Source organism: Nicotiana tomentosiformis, chromosome 4, assembly GCF_000390325.3.
Source record: "Nicotiana tomentosiformis chromosome 4, ASM39032v3, whole genome shotgun sequence".
NCBI lineage: Eukaryota > Viridiplantae > Streptophyta > Magnoliopsida > Solanales > Solanaceae > Nicotiana > Nicotiana tomentosiformis.
The window spans coordinates 30,695,636-30,714,887 of NC_090815.1; the positions used below are offsets into that span (position 1 = coordinate 30,695,636).

A 19,252-nucleotide genomic window follows, 5' to 3' on the forward strand; every position below is an offset into this window, starting at 1 on the left:
CCACATAAGCGCCATGTAGGAAAACAAAGGTGGGACATGGCGATCTAACGGATGAGGGGCAACCTGAAGTATAATTGTAAGGATAAATATGTCAAGAATATATAATGAACGGCAAATGTAACCCTTTTTAAAGAGTAAATGGGTAAATATGATCCTAAAGTATAATGAAGGATAAATGTAACCCTTTTTAACATATAAGGGGTAAATATGAACCTAATGTATAACGGTAAGGATATGTTTGATAAAAAATTTAAACGAAGGATAAATAAGACCTATTTATGATAGTAGAGGGGCAAATCAGACCCTTATCCGTTTTAATATTTTGTGCAGTGTAGAGCTCGGTTTTGGGAGATTTTGAAGGTGATTTTCATGATTTGGATCAGGGTAAGTATTTTTTACTCGGATTTGATACATATATTTGACATGTAGGCACAAAGATATACTTTTTCTTATGCTAGTCGATAAAAAAAATATTTTATCCGTATTGGGCTTAAATTGCTATAAATGGGAAGCATGCCTAAATTTCTGAAATGTGAACAAGCTGAACATAATATCATTGAGCTACCTTTTCCTTTATATTCTGAAATGTTTCTGGTTATTGATATTGCTATCTGAGTATTGTTTCTGATCTCGTCATTGCTTTTAACCCAAGAGTGTTGTTACTTATTGAATACATGTGGTTAGTTGTACTCACACTATACTCTGCACTTCGTGTGCAAATCTACGTACTTCCATCTACACAACACCTCGTATATTAATCTTTGAAAAATAATACATAGTAGCAAGTTTTAAAGTAAATACAATTAGTTAATAGAAAATGTATAATTTTGACATATATTAATATGTGATACCCTGACCACAAACATGTTATAATAATAATAAAACTTTTCGTACTTTATTTCCACATGGTAAAAATTGTTGAAAATAATACAAGATTCAAAAAGCAACAAAGTGACAACCACATATTGTAAGCCTAAAGAGACATTATATTCCTGTTGTTTCCGAGACTTTCTGTTCCTTTTTGGAGTATATAAATTAGATCTACCACTTGAAGTTTAACAAGCAAAAAACATTCTTCACAATGGCTCCTCTGTCTCTACCCAAAGTATCTTTCTTTCTTTTAGTGATAACTTTCGCATATTTCTCTTCTCCCTCAGCTGCCCAAACAAAATGTAACATCAGATCAGTTTACCAACTCGGTGACTCACTCGCTGATGCCGGAAATGTCATCCGTACACCCGGCGCTTCCATTATATTCCGAGCCAACCAAGCTCCTTACGGTGAAACCTTCTTTAGAAGACCTACCGGCCGTTTCTCAAACGGCCGTATTATTATCGACTACATTTCCTCTGCTTTCAAACTCTCCTTCCTCAATGCTTACTTGGACAGAGGTGCTTCTTTTAGCCAAGGCGTTAACTTCGCCGTGGCTGGTGCCACGGCGCTAAATTCCTCTTTCTGGGCAGCTCGAGGTATTCGGCTGCCCACATGGAACACGCCGTTGGCTGCTCAATTAGGTTGGTTTAAATCTCATTTACAATCCACATGTGGTTCTAATTGTGCACAAACTCTTAGGAGTTCGTCTCTTATAGTAATGGGAGAATGGGGTGGCAATGATTATTACAATGGGTTTTTCCAAAACAAGCAATTACCCGAGGTCCGTACCTACGTTCCTTTTGTTGTTGCCGGTATTATGAGAAGCATCAAAGATGTGATTCAGCTTGGGGCAACTCGTATTTTGGTTCCAGGAATTTATCCACTGGGGTGTCTTCCTTTGTATTTGACATCTTTTCCTGATTCTAATGCAAATGGTTACGACCAATTGGGTTGCTTGAGAAATTATAATGATTTTGCTTCGTACCATAATAGATACCTGACCAGAAGTTTGGCATCTCTACAACGTGAATTTCCGAATGTTAGGATTGTCTATGGAGATTATTACGGGGCGCTTTTGACTCTTCTTCGCAGTGCTTCTTCCTTTGGATTTAATCAGAATACGTTGTTAACTGCGTGCTGTGGAACTGGAGGACGATACAACTTTAATTTCAGGACTGTGTGTGGATCAGCTAGTGTAAGAGCTTGTTCTAACCCGGCTCAATACGTGCATTGGGATGGTATTCATTTGACAGATGAAGCTCATCGTCATATGACAGACATTGTTGTCAAAGACATGCTTTCCAGATTCGGGTGTACCGTTTAGTTAATGAGTTTCAAGATTCTTTTAGTTTGTTATTTGGGTGTTTTTCTTTATGTTTTTGGTTGGTAATAATGATTTTCTTAGTTGGGCATTTGGGTGTTTAGAACATGATGATATATGTCACACCCTATGTGTTCTTTCTTCTTCATAAAGAGGTCGAAAAGAAAATAAATAAAAGAGTGATTGTAGTTTGCAAATAAATAGTTAAAGCTTATGTTTTTATTACAAACTTATGTCAATGGCGGGTGAAGCTAATAGGGCTTTCGAACAGTAGGGTGTCTTATGAGGGGTGAATGATTCAATATTTTTTTTTTTAGAATTAATGAGTCAATATCAAATTTAAATAACTTTTTTTTGAAAGAAAATAAGTTCACATAAATTAGAACGGAGGGAGTAACAAATTTGGCCAAAGTGGAATATATTGTTGTGGGATATTTAAGTTTGATTTGATTTCAAAATTTGTTTTAAGATTTTTTTCGTCGAACAAACATTTATGATCTCCAGTTGGTCCACGGTAGATGCAAACAAATAAGTTAGTTTTGATCATATAATTACTTCATTACTTTTCAGACTATTCAAAAAATAGATTTGAATAAATCAATTTCATTGATTAGGAAACAGTTGATACCAGGGCGGATCTAGCGTATACTCTGCGGGTTGAATTGAACTCATAACTTTTGATATGGAGTAAAAATTTATATGTAAAAATTTATTAAAATTGCAAAATTTAGTAGAGATGAACTCATAACTTTAAAATATAATGGATTCAATGCTAAAAAATTTAAAAATTGAACCCACAGAATTTAAATTTTGGATCTGCCTCGGATTGATACTATAAAAGAATTCATTATTCAAAAGCAGAGCCGTGGTTGATCTTTTTCTATTGATATATCCAGTTGGATTTTGCACTTTGCCTGTCAGATTATTAGGAGGAAAAAGAAACGTTGGAGAGAACCTAGGATGCTAATTGAAAAAAAGCGTTTAACTTTATTGACAGTGTAAAAATATTTGTTAGTGAAATTAGTAATAAAGCAAGTTAAATAGTAAAGGGGATCTTTACGCAAATAAATGACAGAATTTATTATTTATTTTTTCTAATCGGTATACATAAATTATGCACTAATTACAATAACAACAACAACTCAAATATAATCTCATTAGTGGGGTCTGGGGAGGGTAGTGTACTAATTACAACAACAACAACAACCCAAGTATAATCTCACTAGTGGGGTCTGGGGAGGGTAGTGTGTACGCAGACATTATCCCTACCATGAGGTAGAGAGACTGTTTCCAATAGACCTTCGGCATCCTTCCCTCCAAGAACTCCACACCTTGTTCTTGAGGTGACTCGAACTCACAACCTCTTGGTTGGAAGTGCAGATTGCTTACAATCAGAGCAACTCCTCTTGTCACTAATTATATACGATTATTCACATATTATGCATTGTTAATATATCAATTATATCACCAATTATTTTTAATTTAGGTTAATTCTTCAAACATTAATATTATATATTACTCCCTCTGTTTCAAATTAAATGAGGTACTTTCCGTTTTAATCTGTTCCAAAATAAATGACACATTTTAAATTTGAAAATAATTCAACTTTAAACTCTTCATTTTACCCTTAATGAGAAGCTTTTATAACCACACAAATGTCATGGTCCCAAAAAGCTTTTACCCGTTAAGCTTTTAAGACCACAAGTTTTAAAAATCTTATTCTTTTTCTTAAATTCCGTGCCGAATTAAACTATTTCATATAAATTGAAACGGAGGGGTATATTATCACCGAATAAACAAAGAGCTGCAGAGTACCATGAGCTAGCCAACAACGGCCATTTACCACAGTAAACAACTTAAAACAAATCAAGTCTGCTTTATCGCAAAGAAAGAGAGGCATCCGGTAAAAAAGGGCAATTTGTCGTCCATATATTCTGTGTTTACGCAGAATTCTAGCTATATTTCTGTTTACGCGAAAAACGATACAGTTAAATTTGTTCGTGGTTTCTAGATAAGTGAATTAATTTGATCCAAAAAATAATGAAATAACTGATGAAATATGAAATACTTAGTCTTAGAATGTAGATGAAACAACAATGCTAATGAGTCCGAGAACAAGATTTTCGGGCACAACAATGATAACATCAAAAGCGAGAGAATCAAATTATATTAAAATGCTGTATAGAATGTAACATAAGTTAGCCAGAAAATTCGTGTTTTTTACAATGATAACTGAGCTCTCTATTTATAACTATGTCTAGGGAAGGAAGTTCTAGGATCATGCCCTTCTTTAATATCAATTATGAGGGTCATTGATGAAGATGTAACGTTAGATATAAATGTCAAATTTCTTGTAACGGGCTATCACCGTTAATGCTGCAAAATGTTCCGTATTAAATGTTACCGGGCGCAAAGCATTTAATATTCCTTTTATGATCATTATTCCTTCCGGTGACAAGCGGAATAACTATGTTCGGTGGCCATCTCCATCTTGTGTTCCACGTGTCCTTCCTTTAAGCAGCCACGCGACATGTCATATTTTTTCTAATACAGATAGCCCCCCTGCTTTCCGGTGACATAGCTTTGTGTTACCGAAAAGTTGGTAGAAACACTCTTTTGGCAGGAATTACTATAATTCCTTTTGACGGCCACTGACGGTTGATTAGACGCGTGTCTCTCTGCATTTAATGCCCCGAACACATGTCTTCCCATGATTTAGCACGCCTTTTGTCGATTATCGAGGTAATAATGGCCATGAATTTATCCGCCAAAATTTTAGTTATACGCATCATCCTTCTCTTATGTACTTCATAATCTCTCAAACTTCTAATATGCATCTTTATTTCCAAACTTTTCTCTGATCTTCTTCGAACCAGAAATTATCCTTCCCTCTATTCCAATGGCTTCCTCTTCAAAACGTGCTAGTTCTTCAAAGGGCAACAAAACCAAGGATTCTGTTCCTCCAATAGTGGGTTCCATCATCCCAAGAAGGCTTAGTACTTCGAAGGATTTCGAAGAAAAATTTTCTACTGCTAACCCTTGCACATGGGCCGTTAGTAGGTACTCTTCTTCTATTCGCCCTTCCAGTATTCCTACTGTGAAGGAAGACTGCCGCTGCCATGAGTTGAACATCGTTGCTCCTTACCTATCGAAGGGAGTGACCCTTCTCGGGGAAGGGTTTACATATTTTTCCATGTATCCCTTTACTTTGGGTGCGTTTTCTTTGAGCGGAGAGATTGATTCCGTGATTACAGATTTTTGCCTTTACTACCAGGTGTGTTTGGCACAGGTAAGTTCTTCAGTCTGGAGGACAGTCGCCTGCCTTCGACATTTGTGCCTAGAAACTAAAGAGGAGCTAACCCTAGCTCATATGATGAATCTTTGTTCCCCCAAAATCTTCCACGGGGGAACGATAAACCTTTACAAGCATGGCCACCATGCTTTGCTATCTAGCATAGACGACGAAAATGACCGTGGGTAGATGGAATAGTTCGTTGCAGTTGCCACCAGTGACATTATTCTAACAACGACTTCATCCTTTCCGGTTTCTTGGAACCGCTCTCGTAAGTTCTCTTTAATATATCTTTTCTTACTAAACATTTTCCATGCTCGTATTGATCCTTCAACCTTCATTTGTTACAGCAACTCGATGGATCCCACCGGTGATAGAAGGCTTGGACCGGTGGGTTCAAATGATCTTAGATATCACAACGCCCGAAACCCGTTTGTGGAAAGAACTGTCCATTAAATACGGGTGGAAGGCCAAAAATTACGGTAACTTTAATTTACCTTTTTTCCACCTTTTGTATATGAAAAACTTGGTTGAACCCTTCTGCCTTGCTCATGAAATTAGGTCTACCTGCGGGCTCAGTTGATGTCCCCGATGAGGGTGTTTTGGCTGATCCTGTTGATGTGGAGAGGCTGCTTCAGGAGGCACTTACTCGAACATGCATACCCGGGCCTGCTTCGGGAGCAAACGTTTTTCTATGGAGTCCCTGACCAGAGAACAAGCAACCAAAATAAAGACGTTCCTCTGCGGCCGGGGAAAAGAATAAGAGGGCAAAGGTTGATGCCCCCCAGTCATCTCCGGTGGTGATGATAACTGGTCCTCCTTCCAGGCCGGTCATAGACACTATGATGATAGATGATGATGAAGAAGCTAGTGATGGGGGAGCTTCTTTACATAGAAGGATATGATCCTCATCATCTCAATAGGATGCTCGACCTGTTGGGACAATTGCAACAACTGAAGATGACGCCTCAGCACTTTGGGGAGAATTTGATTTGGTAGATAATGCCAATTCCCACTCTCGGGCCCCAATTGTTGTAACCGGTACTGCGAGGCTGAGTACCAGGTACGGGCCGTCTTTGGTTGGCGAGCATCAAATAACCAACACTGCATTCTATGGAGTCCCCGACCAGAGAACAAGCAACCAAAATGAAGACGTTCCTCTGCAGCCGGGGAAAAGAATAAGAGGGCAAAGGTTGATGCCCCCCAGGCATCTCCGGTGGTGATGATAACTGGTCCTCCTTCCAGGCCGGTCATAGACACTATGATGATAGACGATGATGAAGAAGCTAGTGATGAGGGAGCTTTTTTACATAGAAGGATATGATCCTCATCATCTCAATAGGATGCTCGACCTGTTGGGACAATTGCAACAACTGAATATGACGCCTCAGCACTTTGGGGAGAATTTGATTTGGTAGATAATGCCAATTCCCACTCTCGGGCCCCAATTGTTGTAACCGGTACTGCGAGGCTGAGTACCAGGTACGGGCCGTCTTTGGTTGGCGAGCATCAAATAACCAACCCTGCATTTGATGCAGTTGCTTCACACTTTTCAACTCCATCAGCTTCATCTCTACCTTCCCCACCACCAGCAACTGCCACATCATTTCTATCTTCGTCCACTCTTCAAACAATGGTTACTACATCATCTTCATAGGCTGCACCTGACCATGAAGAAGGTATCCTTCCTCCCCAGTCCCCAGTTCATGGGAATTTGGGGCAAAATTATGCTTCCCCTTCTGTAGATCCACAAAGGACGAGGAGTGTTACCCTTTCTGTCTCCACCGGGTGCAACTTGCTTTCGAGGACGGTAGAGCTTGCTAACTATCTTAAGCCTTTGGCTTCATAAAAAGACTGGGAGAAGATGTTTGTTGAAAAATGCTCTGTTATTTCCCCTACTTTTGAATCTTCTTGTTTTGCAGGTCAAGTTTCTTGCTTCTGAGGGCCTTCAAAGGCTGATTTGTGAGAAGGAAGAACTTACTTATGAACGAGATCAGCTTTTGGCGGAACGAGACCAGACTGTTCTCCGCCTCTCGAAACTAAAAAATAGAGCCACCAAGGATAATGTTTTGGAAACTCGTTTGCAGGAAAGCAAGCAAGAAGTGATAACCCTCAGCCAAGAAATTGGCCCGCTGAGGGTTAGATTTGATGAAGCCAAGGCTAAATGGGCTGAAGTCCAGGACTCCATTTTCGCTGCAACCGATCGTGAGGCTGCCTCTGCTGAAAGAGTTAATAACTTAGAGGCAGCCTTAAACTCGAAAAGCGAAGAGCTTGCTATTGTGGTAGCGAAACATGCCTAGTTGGAGGAGAAGTACATGATAACTATCGAGCATAATAGTCTCTATAGTTGAACTGTCCTTGAGCTCGATGTTAGTCTCAAATCTACTAGGTCCGCTCTGGAAAACCTTTCAGCCGTAATTACTCAACTCAAAGAAGAACTCAAGCTTCGAACGGCCTCCCTCATTGTTGAAAAACCTTATTTCATGTATAGTATGAGGAAAAAAACCTTGGAAGAGGCCAAGACTGGTATCATTGACATTGATGCCAAAATTGCTAAGGCCAGAGAGCTTGAGTTGGCTACAAAAAATGGACTCCCGGTGTAGTCTGACGCTCCAGGTTCTTCTGATTTCGGTTCTGAGTTTTCGGAAACTGAAGAGGGATTGGAAGGTGATGATACCGAAGACCAAGCCGGGGAAAACATTGAGCCATCGATGGAACCAACTCTCGGGAATGCGGAAACTTCTCTTTCTCCTGATTCCGGATACGCTGCAGCTTAGCTTTTTCTTTCTTTTTCTATTTTGTACCTTTATCACTCTGACGCGCCTTTGTAAATAAAAACATATTTTTTTCTCAAGTACCGTTTGAGTCTTATTTTCGTTTTGAATATTCATGCAAGTCTTTAATTCTTGTGCTTGCTTAAGTATTCTGTGCACGTTGTTCTGTTCGTGCTTTATTATGTGTAATCTTGGATGCTTTTTCTTCGAAGCATTTCGGTTTCGAGAATTATCCCTTTTACATGATGGTATAAATAAGTATTTGCACAAGTTTGCTTTTTGCGTCTTTTTCGTATGCATCTTTGGGTGTATCTTTTCCCGATGGCTTTATGGATTCTGGGCATTGATTCTTTCGGAACCAACCCTTTAACATGAGCGTTTTTTATAAAAGAGGGCCCTCTTATGTTTACGGTTCTCTTGAATAGGACGTCTCCTGTTCATTACGGCACAAACATTTGAAATACTTGTTTAACTTTTAAATGGTAAAATTAATCATCGTTCAGACAAGAAACAAGATAAAAACAAAAGGATTTCATTTCATTTAATTCCTTATATTTTCAAATGTACATAAGCATTTTGCTATTCAGTAAAGAAATTACCATGACTTATGGCTATAAAGAAATTGCTATGACTTGTGGCTATCTTGTACAACTTGTCTCTACGGGGCTAGCTGCGCAGTCCCCGATCCCGATGATGTATTATATTCTGGATTTACGTTCCCCGGTTGATGTGGCATTCAGTGTTGCATGGCATTCAGTGTTGCTGTAACCTCATATCATTCCCCCCAGTGTTCAAATGCGAATTGGAACACTGGAAGCCCTGTACCTTCGAAGATCCCACCAATGAATTGCTAGGTATCCTTCACTCGGCAATATATCTTGTTTCCCATTAGGAACCCATGTTATCGAGTGAAAGAATATCTAAAAATCCTCTAGTGGTTTGTGCTCGTGAATGATCGAGTAACCTCTTTTCGGTATCAAACTTAACTTCCCGGTGGGAATTTGCTATCGAAGCAAAGATTATCTAATCGTTCCCGTGTGGAAACTTGCTTATTTGCCTTGTTATCAAAGGTCTTATCACTGCTGTCTTTGTAGTATGCTTTTCATCGCTGCCTCATTAAAAACCTTGCCAGAAAAACCCAATTGGAACAAAAACTAAACGAAGGGAAAAAGAGTGCAGCACATACTTTCCGTTTGACTGTTGTTCGTCAGCAGTAATATCTTTTAAGGTGAGCCATATTCCGGTTGCTAGGCAACTTGTCTCCATTTTGGTTCTCCAACTCGTATGATCCTTTCCTAGTGATAGCTGAAACCCAGTAAGGGCCTTCCCATGTTGGGCCTAACTTGCCCGAGTTGAGTTCCCGGGTGTTTTGAGTTACCTTCCTCAAGACCAAGTCTCCTACTTTGAAATATCGGAGGTTGACTCTTCGATTATAATAATGCTCCATTCTCTGCTTTTGGGCAGCCATTCTGACATGCGCCAAGTCCGTGCGTTCCTCGAGCAGCTCCAAATTGATTAGCATTGCTTCGTTGTTCGATCCTTCACTCACCTCAAAATACCTTAAGGTTGGTTCCCCCACTTCCACCGGTATCAAAGCTTCAGCACCGTATACAAGGGAAAAAGGGGTCTCTTTCGTGCTTGACTTGGCCGTTATTCGGTAGGCCCATAGAACCCCATGTAATTCTTCGGGTCAGTTGCCTTTTGATGCTTCCAACCTTTTCTTGAGGTTTTGAATAACCACTTTGTTTGTTGACTCCGCTTGACCATTTGAGCTTGGATGATAAGGTGAAGAGGTAATCCTCTTCATTTTCAAGTCTTCAAGGAACTTTGTAACTTTTGCGCCGATAAACTTCGGCCCATTGTCGCACGCAATCTCTTTTGGTATTCCAAACCTGCAAATTATATTTTTTCAAAGAAAGTCGACCATTTCACGTTCTTCGATCTTCTGATAAGGAACTGCTTCCACCCATTTAGAAAAATAGTCAGTCAAAATTAAAAGAAACCTTACCTTTCCAGGAGCCGGTGGCGATGGTCTGATGATGTCCATCCCCCATTTCATGAATGGCCACGGGGACAGAACCTAATGTAGGGGTTTTGCCAGTTGATGTACTAGTGGTGCGTAGCGTTGGCACTTATCACATTTTCGTATGAAGCCTTTGGCATCTTGTTTCATACGGGGCGAGTAATATCCTTCCCGAACTAATTTTAACACCAAAGAATCCGCACCTGAGTGGTTGCCGCATATCCCTTTATGAACTTCTCTCATAACATAGTGTAACGACCTGACTTGTCATTTTGAGAATTAGTATTCCATTTGGTGGCTTAAGGTCTCGAGTAACTTTGAAATGTGTATTATGACTTGCGAGGGTGGTCAAGTTTGGTTTTCGGATGATTTGAGATTTAATTGAAAGAACAATTCTTGTTTTGGAAGCTTAAGTTGAAATAATTGACCGGACGGTAAATTATATATAAACGACCACAGAATGGAATTCTGATGGTTCAAATAGCTCCGTATGGTGATTTTGGACTTAGGAGTATGTCCGGATATTTATTTTGAGGTCCGTAGCTAAATTAGGCTTGAAATGGAAAGAATAGAAAATTTAAGTTTGGAAGTTTAACCGGGGAGTTGACTTGTTGAAATCAGGATCGAAATCTAATTTTGGAAATTGAAAAAGCTCCGTTATGTCATTTATTACTTGTGTGCAAAATTTGAGGTCAATCGGAATTGATTTGATAGGTTTCGGCATTGAATGTAGAATTTAGAATTTGTTAGTTTTGAATAGGCTTGAATTGGGGTGCGATTCGTGTTTTAGCATTGTTCAATGTAATTTGAGGCATCGACTAAGTTCGTGTAATATTATGGGACTTGTTAGTATACTTGGTTGGAGTCTCATGGGGCTCGGATGAGTTTCAGATGAGTTTTGGAAGAGTTTGATATTTTCAGCATAAGCATGTAATGATCCAAAGGTTCATTTTTAGTTCTAGAGATCGAAATTCGATTTCGAGACTTCCTAAATTTTGATAATGAATTATAGGAGTGATCTGAAAAGTTTGTCTAATTTTATCAAGTCGCGATTGAGTTTTTAGCGCGAAACATGAGTTAGTTATTTAACGAGCGAAATTAGCATCGCATTGAGTAAATGAGCCCCGAATTGAGTTTCGATTGAACGACTAGGTTTGTATTATTATTATTTGTGACTCATAGGAACAAGAATCGTCGAATTCGGAGTTTGTATGATGGAGTTAAGGCCTTTTTAGTGAAAACAATAACTGTTGGTGCAAGCAAGTTCTGGTGTGGACTTTTAGTGACGGAAAATGGACTTTTAGTGACGGATGGGCAGAAACTTAAGGACCAAAAATGGTTATTTCCTTCATTTCGTCTTGGATTTTTGGAGCTTGGTTCTTGGGCGATTTTGAGGATTTCTTCAAGACTTCGACTTGGGTAAGTGTTCGTTATCTAAAAGTGATTATATTTCATAAATCCATGGTTATATTCATGATTTATTTCGGATTTAAATGGAAGAAATCAAGATTTTTGCAAAACTTTTGAAGAAAGAAAATTTTAGATTTTGAGGTCGAGTTGTTATCGAAATTTGATAAAATTGGTATGGTTGGACTCGTAATTCAATGGGTTGTCGGATTTTGTAAGTTTCGTTGGATTTCGAGACGTGGGCCCCACGGGCAATTTTTGAGCTAAATTTCAGATTTTGTTGGAAAATTAGTATTTTCTTATGGAATTAATTCTAATAAATGTTATTGACTGAATCGAATTATTTGTGGCTAGAGTCGAGGTGTTTGGAGGCTAATTCACGAGGCAAAGGCATGGCGAAATAAAGAATTACGCGGTTTGAGGTAAGTAACAATTCTAAATTTGGTCTTGAGGGTATGAAACCCCGGATTATGTGTTATGTGATCGGTTTTGAGGTGACGCACATGCTAGGTGACGGGCGTGTGGGCGTGCACCGTAGGAATTGTGACTTGGTCAAATTCCATGGAATTGTGACTTGGTCAAATTCCATGGAATTGTGTAGTTGAATAATCTGTTGTTATCAGTACATTCTCCATGTAGTAGAGAAACTGAACCACAAATCATGTTTAGATTATGTGTTGGCACTATAGGGACCCACAAAGGTCGTGTACATGTTGAACTATCTCCTTAATTGTTGTTTTGTATTCAGTCACAGTTTACTTGTTTATTTTATCCCAGTCTCTATTATTCATTATTGATGCATCATATCATTGTTGTTTGGGATGATTTCATGATTATTGAGAGCCTGAGAGACTGGAGAGATTTATGACTGAGTGAGGCCGAGGGACTGATTGTGAGATATTATACTCTAGCACGCGAGTTGTCCGTGCAACACGTGAGTTTTCTGTGTGGATCCATATATTATACTATAGCACGTGAGTTGTCCGTGCGAATCCAGGTGTTATACTATAGCACGTGAGTTGTCCGTGCAGATCCATATATTATACTATAGCATGTGAGTTGTCCGTGCAGCATGTGAGTTGTCCTTGCAGATCCAGATATTATACTATAGCACGTGAGTTGTCCGTGCAGTTCCAGATATTATACTATAGCACGTGAGTTATCCGAGCGAATCTAGATATTTATACTATAGCACGTGAGTTGTCTGTGCGGATTATAGCGCTTGCGCTGTAGGAGCCCCTCCTGAGTCTATACACCCCTAGTGAGCGCAGGTACCTACTGAGTGCGAGTGCCGAGTGTTGAGCGAGTGAAAGGACTGAATGATTGTTGCTCTGAGAGGATGCATTGAATTCTTTATCGTGTACTACATCTGTCATATATCCCCATTTTTGGAAACTTCTGAAAAACGTTATCTTCTGTTTCAGTCGAACTTGATATGAAATTACTGTTTGAGTTTTAAATGTTGAACTTGAAAGCATGCCTACTTTCTTATGTGAAAATTACTGTAATTGGACTTATCTGTGAAGCTCGTTACTACTTTCAGTTATTTATTTATTATTGTTACTTCCTGAGTTGGTTGTACTCATACTACACCCTGCACCTTGTGTGCAGATCCAGGTGCTTCCGGATACGGAAATTGTTAGATCTCAGAGTGTTATCAGTTGGAGACAATCAAGGTAGCTGCTTGGCGTCCGCTGACCTTGACTCTCCTCCTTTCAGTTATTGTACTGTTCTATATTTTCAGATAGTGTTTTTAACAACCAGACTTTATTATCATTTAGATGCTCATGTACTTAGTGACACCGGGTTTTTGGAGTGTATTTGTATTAGTATTTGTGGGACTTTCTATCAAATAATAATATTATGTTTTCAAACTTAAAAGATTATTATGATTTATTGAGGTTCTCGACTTGCCTATTATTAAGATAGGCGCCATCACAACAAGTGAGATTTTGGGTCGTGACAAGTTGGTATCAGAGCCCTAGGTTACATAGGTCTCACGAGTCATGAGCAAGTGTCTAGTAGAGTCTTTCAGATCGGTATGATGACGTCCATACTTATCTTTGAGAGGCTACACGGCATTTAGGATAAACTTCCCATCTTTCTTTCCTTATCGTTCGACATTGATTCATCTTGAAGCGTACCTCTTTTAATTTGTTTCACTCACTCTTATGCGTATGTGAGTGCTCGGTATCAGCTGTGCATTGCCAGCTTGTGATTCTATGAATGAGGTTCGAGATGTGTATTCTGTGTTTTGGTGATGGGCCAGTATGGAAGACATGAGGCCAGGTTTAGACCACAACTTAGACTCGGTAGGTCCCTATGAGTGGAATTTGTGGCTCGATGAGCGGTGAAATGACCATATGATGAGTATGTTATGACTGCGGAATGCGTCCAGATGGTTCAGATATGACGGGATGCGTTTGGTGGGATGTAAAAAGGACTATTGGGTGCTTGATTTCTATCTTGATGTGACGTATAGTCTCGAGTTATGATTATGTTGAAAGATTTTTTTTCATGTTATTTAATTGTGGAACGAAATAGATTTTTCATGTCTTGTGTTGAGTTCAGACCCAGAGAGAGCGATTGCATATTAATTGTGGCTGCGGAAGGGCATATCAAGATGCCAATTTTAGGCTAAACAGGTGGATTATCTCCTGCGAAGTAATTTACGGATGTGTGGTTCTTACAATATTGTGTGGAGAATTTCTTTTCTACCATCAGGTTCTATGTGTGGAGATTTGAATTTGAAATGGTCAAGGAAGTCGACCTGACCGTCACGAGAATGAAGGCAAGCTTAGTAGATGATTTGAGGTATTTTATTTGTGTTACCTCAGCTTGTGAAGAATTTTTGTTGAACTGACTGCAGTATTATGGCAATAATAGAGTATGGGTATGGTGGGTTATCAGATGTTTTGTTGTGTGGCTTTGAGCCAAGGGGGGAGTTTGCTATCTACGATTTGATTGCACGATTATGTGTTGTATTAGTTTTGGTTTGAGGCATACTTGTGGATTAACTATGACTTGCAGAGGTTGAGATGGAGGATGAGTCGAGTAAGAAAAATTCCTGGATACGGGTTATATTGCACTTTATGAGTATATGAAAATCATGGGAGGGGTGAGATATTATTTGCGAAGTATGTAGTGCGCACAAAGTATGAACTTGATTGGTGGTATTAAGGTAGGTTTACTTCTTTGAGTGTTGATGTGCTAATGGGGCACGTGTCTTTCGGCCCATTTGGGTAGTGCAATTTAGATTTGAGCAAAGTGGGTGACCCCCGAGAAGGTTCTAATGGGTTCAAAATTTATATATAGCAATTGAGAATTTTTTCGGACTTGTGTATGGATAAAATCTGAGATTTGCATTTGATGGTGCCGGGACTTGCGATAATTCTGTATGACTATGGATTCTACATTCCAGTATAAGAAAGGTAAAAGAATAATTTTAAATTCACATAAGGTAGTTTCAGAGTGGGCATTTCGGTTGTGGTACTTACGGAGAATACAATGGCTTATGGGCCTTAGGGCAGTGTCATTTTATGTTAGGATGTCTTGTAGTGATCTTTGGGTAAGGATCGTAGTGTTCTGACAAGGAGAAGTGTCAACTTGAGGGTAATTCAGAAGAAACTCGAAGAAAATAGGACAACTGGGTAGTAGGCTAGACTAGTATGGTAATGGTATGCTCAGTTCTTTTGGGTAATTATGATATGGTGAGGCTCTACAGATGTTTTGGTGGTAATATTCTTGGGTTTGGTGACCTATATGGCTTGGTCGAGTTAGAGGAATTCAGTTTTGACTGCTTGATTATGGGCAAATGGATTTCAAAGTGTTCTTGATGGTTTCTACCATGGTTTGAGCCGGATATTTTATATCGGTGTGGGGAACATGTTGTGTGTTGTGATTTCCTCCTGGAAAGAAGCAAGAGAAAGGTTTCTAACTAACCGAGTATATAATTTGATGGTGACTCAGATTTTATAATGAAATTCTCGTGCTTTTCACATGATACATGTGTTGTGTTGTGCGGGATTTAGATTTACATGTACAAGGTAGTAGTTCATTCTTGAAAGGAAGATCCCGAATTTTGGACAACATGGTCAGTTTCAGATATTTAGATGAATGTTATAACTGCTCGGTAATCCCTGAGAGGGGTGCGCATTTCAGAAGGCGCATTGTGTTTTGACTTACAGATGTTCATTGGTATTGCGGTACTCACCTGGCCGATAGACTGCTGATATTCAAATTATTGCTATGTGGAACAGAAGAATTTTGGAAGTATTCCTAGTGGGATGATCGTGCATGAAGGATGTTTAAGTCATTCGAGTGTTGGAGTTGTGATCAGTTATGGTGGTTCATGTGTTCTACGAATCTGGGGACTAGGAGTTCTCAGAAGAAAATTGTTTCGGAGCCGCGGACTATGAAGGTGTGGACAAGTTAACTAGATAATAGTATGTGTTGTGGTTAAGTCATTGAGGACTTTTTAGAGGGCTATTTATCCATGCTCAGATTGCGTTTGGGCTATAATAAGCTTGGAATCAACTATTGAGCTTTAAGCTATGATGTTTCTCATATCTGCAACATTGTGTCAGCTATTTGAGCCGTGATTGAGGCTACATAGGAGTTAAAATCCCTAAATGAACTTGATAAATGCCTCAGTGATGAATGATTTTCGATTTGAGCTACGATAGCACACTTTGTACATGCCTACACTTTAGCATGTCATTTATACCAGTCCAGGAACATGAGAATCTTATCCTACTCATCATATACATGTATACCTATTTAAATGCTCCCATATGATATATTTGGACTGGAGGCCTGGGACTATACCGGGCAGATTATATTATTGGCACGTGAGTTGTCCGTGCGGGTTCTATTGTATAGCACGTGAGTTGTCCGTGTAGTGTGTGGAATTTCCGTTTCCTTGATGGTTTATCTGATTGATTGTTTCATTCCTTTACATGCTATGCTATCGCCTAATCAGGGAAATTTGAGAAAACAAATATGCACATGCACACACATATGTTCTTCTCACATAATTTGATGAGTTGGTTTTAAATAATGTTCTATGCCGGAAAGGCAAGATTACACCGGAATAGCTAGAATAGTTGTGTTTGGTGATAAAAGGTCATTGGACCTAGAATGGATACTATCAGGTTTGATTACAACGTGTTGGAAGAATAAATTTAGAATTCGGCTTAAATAATTGGCTATGGTACTTGTTGAACGAGGAAAAACTATGTGACTTGTTGATCTGGTAAGTGGTCATGAAATTTCGCGTGTTTCTTTCATTATCGGCAGTGTACGAAGATTTTGGAATGAGGTGTTGTTTGATATGGGGTTTAATACCGGTATCGGGTTTATTTTTTTTAGCAGCTATAATGTTTAGAAACTATTGCGAGTATGCAGGTTATGTGGTATATCATGTGACTAAATCTTGAGTTATGGCTAAGGCTTAATACAACTTGTTAAGACTTATACAAAGTGTAGATGTGAGATTCGGGTCTTGAAAAGAAATTTTTGGATGTTGAAAATTGGATTCCAAGGTTTATGGGCTAATGCTAAATTAGTAATTTTCAGTTATGTAGTGTCATCAGGCCTATATGGAATAGGGTGACGTGGGATCACCCCCGGATATGTGCGTGATAAGGTGAATTAGTGATTTGGAGGTTTAGGAACAACTCTTGGCACGTTCGAGGACGAACATATATTTAAGTGGGGGAAAATGTAACGACCTAACTTGTCATTTTGAGAATTAGCATTCTGTTCGGTGGCTTAAGGTCTCGAGAGGCTTTGAAATGTGTATTATGACTTGCGAGGGTGGTCAAGTTTGGTTTTCGGATGATTCGGGATTTAATTGAAAGAACAATTCTTGTTTTGGAAGGTTAAGTTGAAATAATTGATCGGATGGTAAATTATATATAAACAACCCCAGAATAGAATTTTGATGGTTCCAATAGCTCCGTATGGTGATTTTGGACTTAGGAATGTGTCTGAATATTTATTTTGAGGTCCGTAGCTAAATTAGGCTTGAAATGGAAAGAATAGAAAATTTAAGTTTGGAAGTTTGACCGGGGAGTTGACTTTTTGATATAGGGATCGAAATCCGATTCTGGAAATTGGAACAACTCCGTTATTTCATTTATGACTTGTGTGCAAAATTTGAGGTCAATCGGAATTGATTTGATCGATTTTGGCATCGAATGTAGAATTTGAAATTTGTTAGTTTTGAATAGGCTTGAATTGGGGTGCGATTCGTGTTTTAGCGTTGTTCAATGTAATTGAGGCATCGACTAAGTTTGTGTCATATTATGGGATTGTTAGTATACTTGGTTGGGGTCCCATGGGGCTCGGATGAGTTTTAGATGAGTTTTGGAAGAGTTTGATGTTTTCAGCATAAACATGTAATGATCCAAAGGTCCATTTTTAGTTCTAGAGATCAAAATTCGATTTCGAGACTTCTTGGATTTTGATATTGAATTATAGGAGTGATCTGGAAAGCTTGGTCTAATTTCATCAAGTCGCGATTGGGTTTCTAGCATGAAACATGACTTAATTGTTTAACGAGCGAAATTGTTATCGCATTGAGCAAATGAGCTCCGAATTGAGTTTCGATTGAATGACTAGGTTCATATTATTGTTTGTGACTCATAGGAACAAGAATCGTTGAATTCGGAATTCGTATGATGGAGTTAGAGACTTTTTAGTGAAAAAAATAAGTGCTGGTGCAAGCAAGTTCTGGTGTGGACATTTAGTGAAGGAAAATGAACTTTTAGTGACGGAAAATGGACTTTTAGTGAAGGATGGGCAGAAACTTAAGGACCAAAAATGGTCATTTCCTTCATTTCGTTTTGGATTTTTGGAGCTCAGTTCTTGGGCGATTTTGAAGATTTCTTCACGACTTCGACTTGGGTAAGTGTCTGATATCCAAAAGTGAATATATTTCATAAATTCATGGTTATATTCATCATTTATTTTGGATTTAAATGGAAGAAATCAAGATTTTTGCAAAACTTTTCCAGAACAAAAATTTTAGATTTGGAGGTCGAGTTTTTATCGGAATTTGATAAAATTGGCATGGTTGGACTCGTAATTGAATGGGTTGTCAGATTTTGTGAGTTTCGTCGGATTCTGAAATGTGGGCCCCACGGGTAATGTTTGAGCTAAATTTCGGATTTTATTGGAAAATTAGTATTTTCTTATGGAATTAATTGTAATAAATGTTATTGACTGAATCAAATTATTTGTGGCTAGATTCGAGGCGTTTAGAGGCAAAGGCATAGCGAAATAAAGAATTACGCGGTTTGAGGTAAGTAACAATTCTAAATTTGGTCTTGAGGGTATGAAACCCCGAATTATGTGTTATGTGATCGGTTTTGAGGCGACACACATGCTAGGTGACGGGCGTGTGGGCGTGCACCGTAGGAATTGTGACTTGGTCAAATTTCATGGAATTGTATAGTTGAATAATCTGTTGTTATCAGTACATTCTCCATGTAGTAGAGAAATTAAACCACAAATCATGTATAGATTATGTGTTGGCACTATAGGGATCCACAGAGGTC

At 38.8% G+C, this 19,252-nt stretch overlaps 1 protein-coding gene across 1 annotated transcript; it reads left to right on the forward strand.

The window, feature by feature from the left end:
* Window positions 1–1,040: 1,040 nt before the first annotated feature.
* LOC138908925 (GDSL esterase/lipase At5g03980-like) lies at window positions 1,041–2,423 on the forward strand. The gene has a single exon (XM_070199691.1). It carries the CDS (start codon window positions 1,082–1,084, stop codon window positions 2,195–2,197), a length of 1,116 nt encoding a protein of 371 aa, XP_070055792.1. The 5' UTR covers window positions 1,041–1,081; the 3' UTR covers window positions 2,198–2,423.
* Window positions 2,424–19,252: the final 16,829 nt, after the last annotated feature.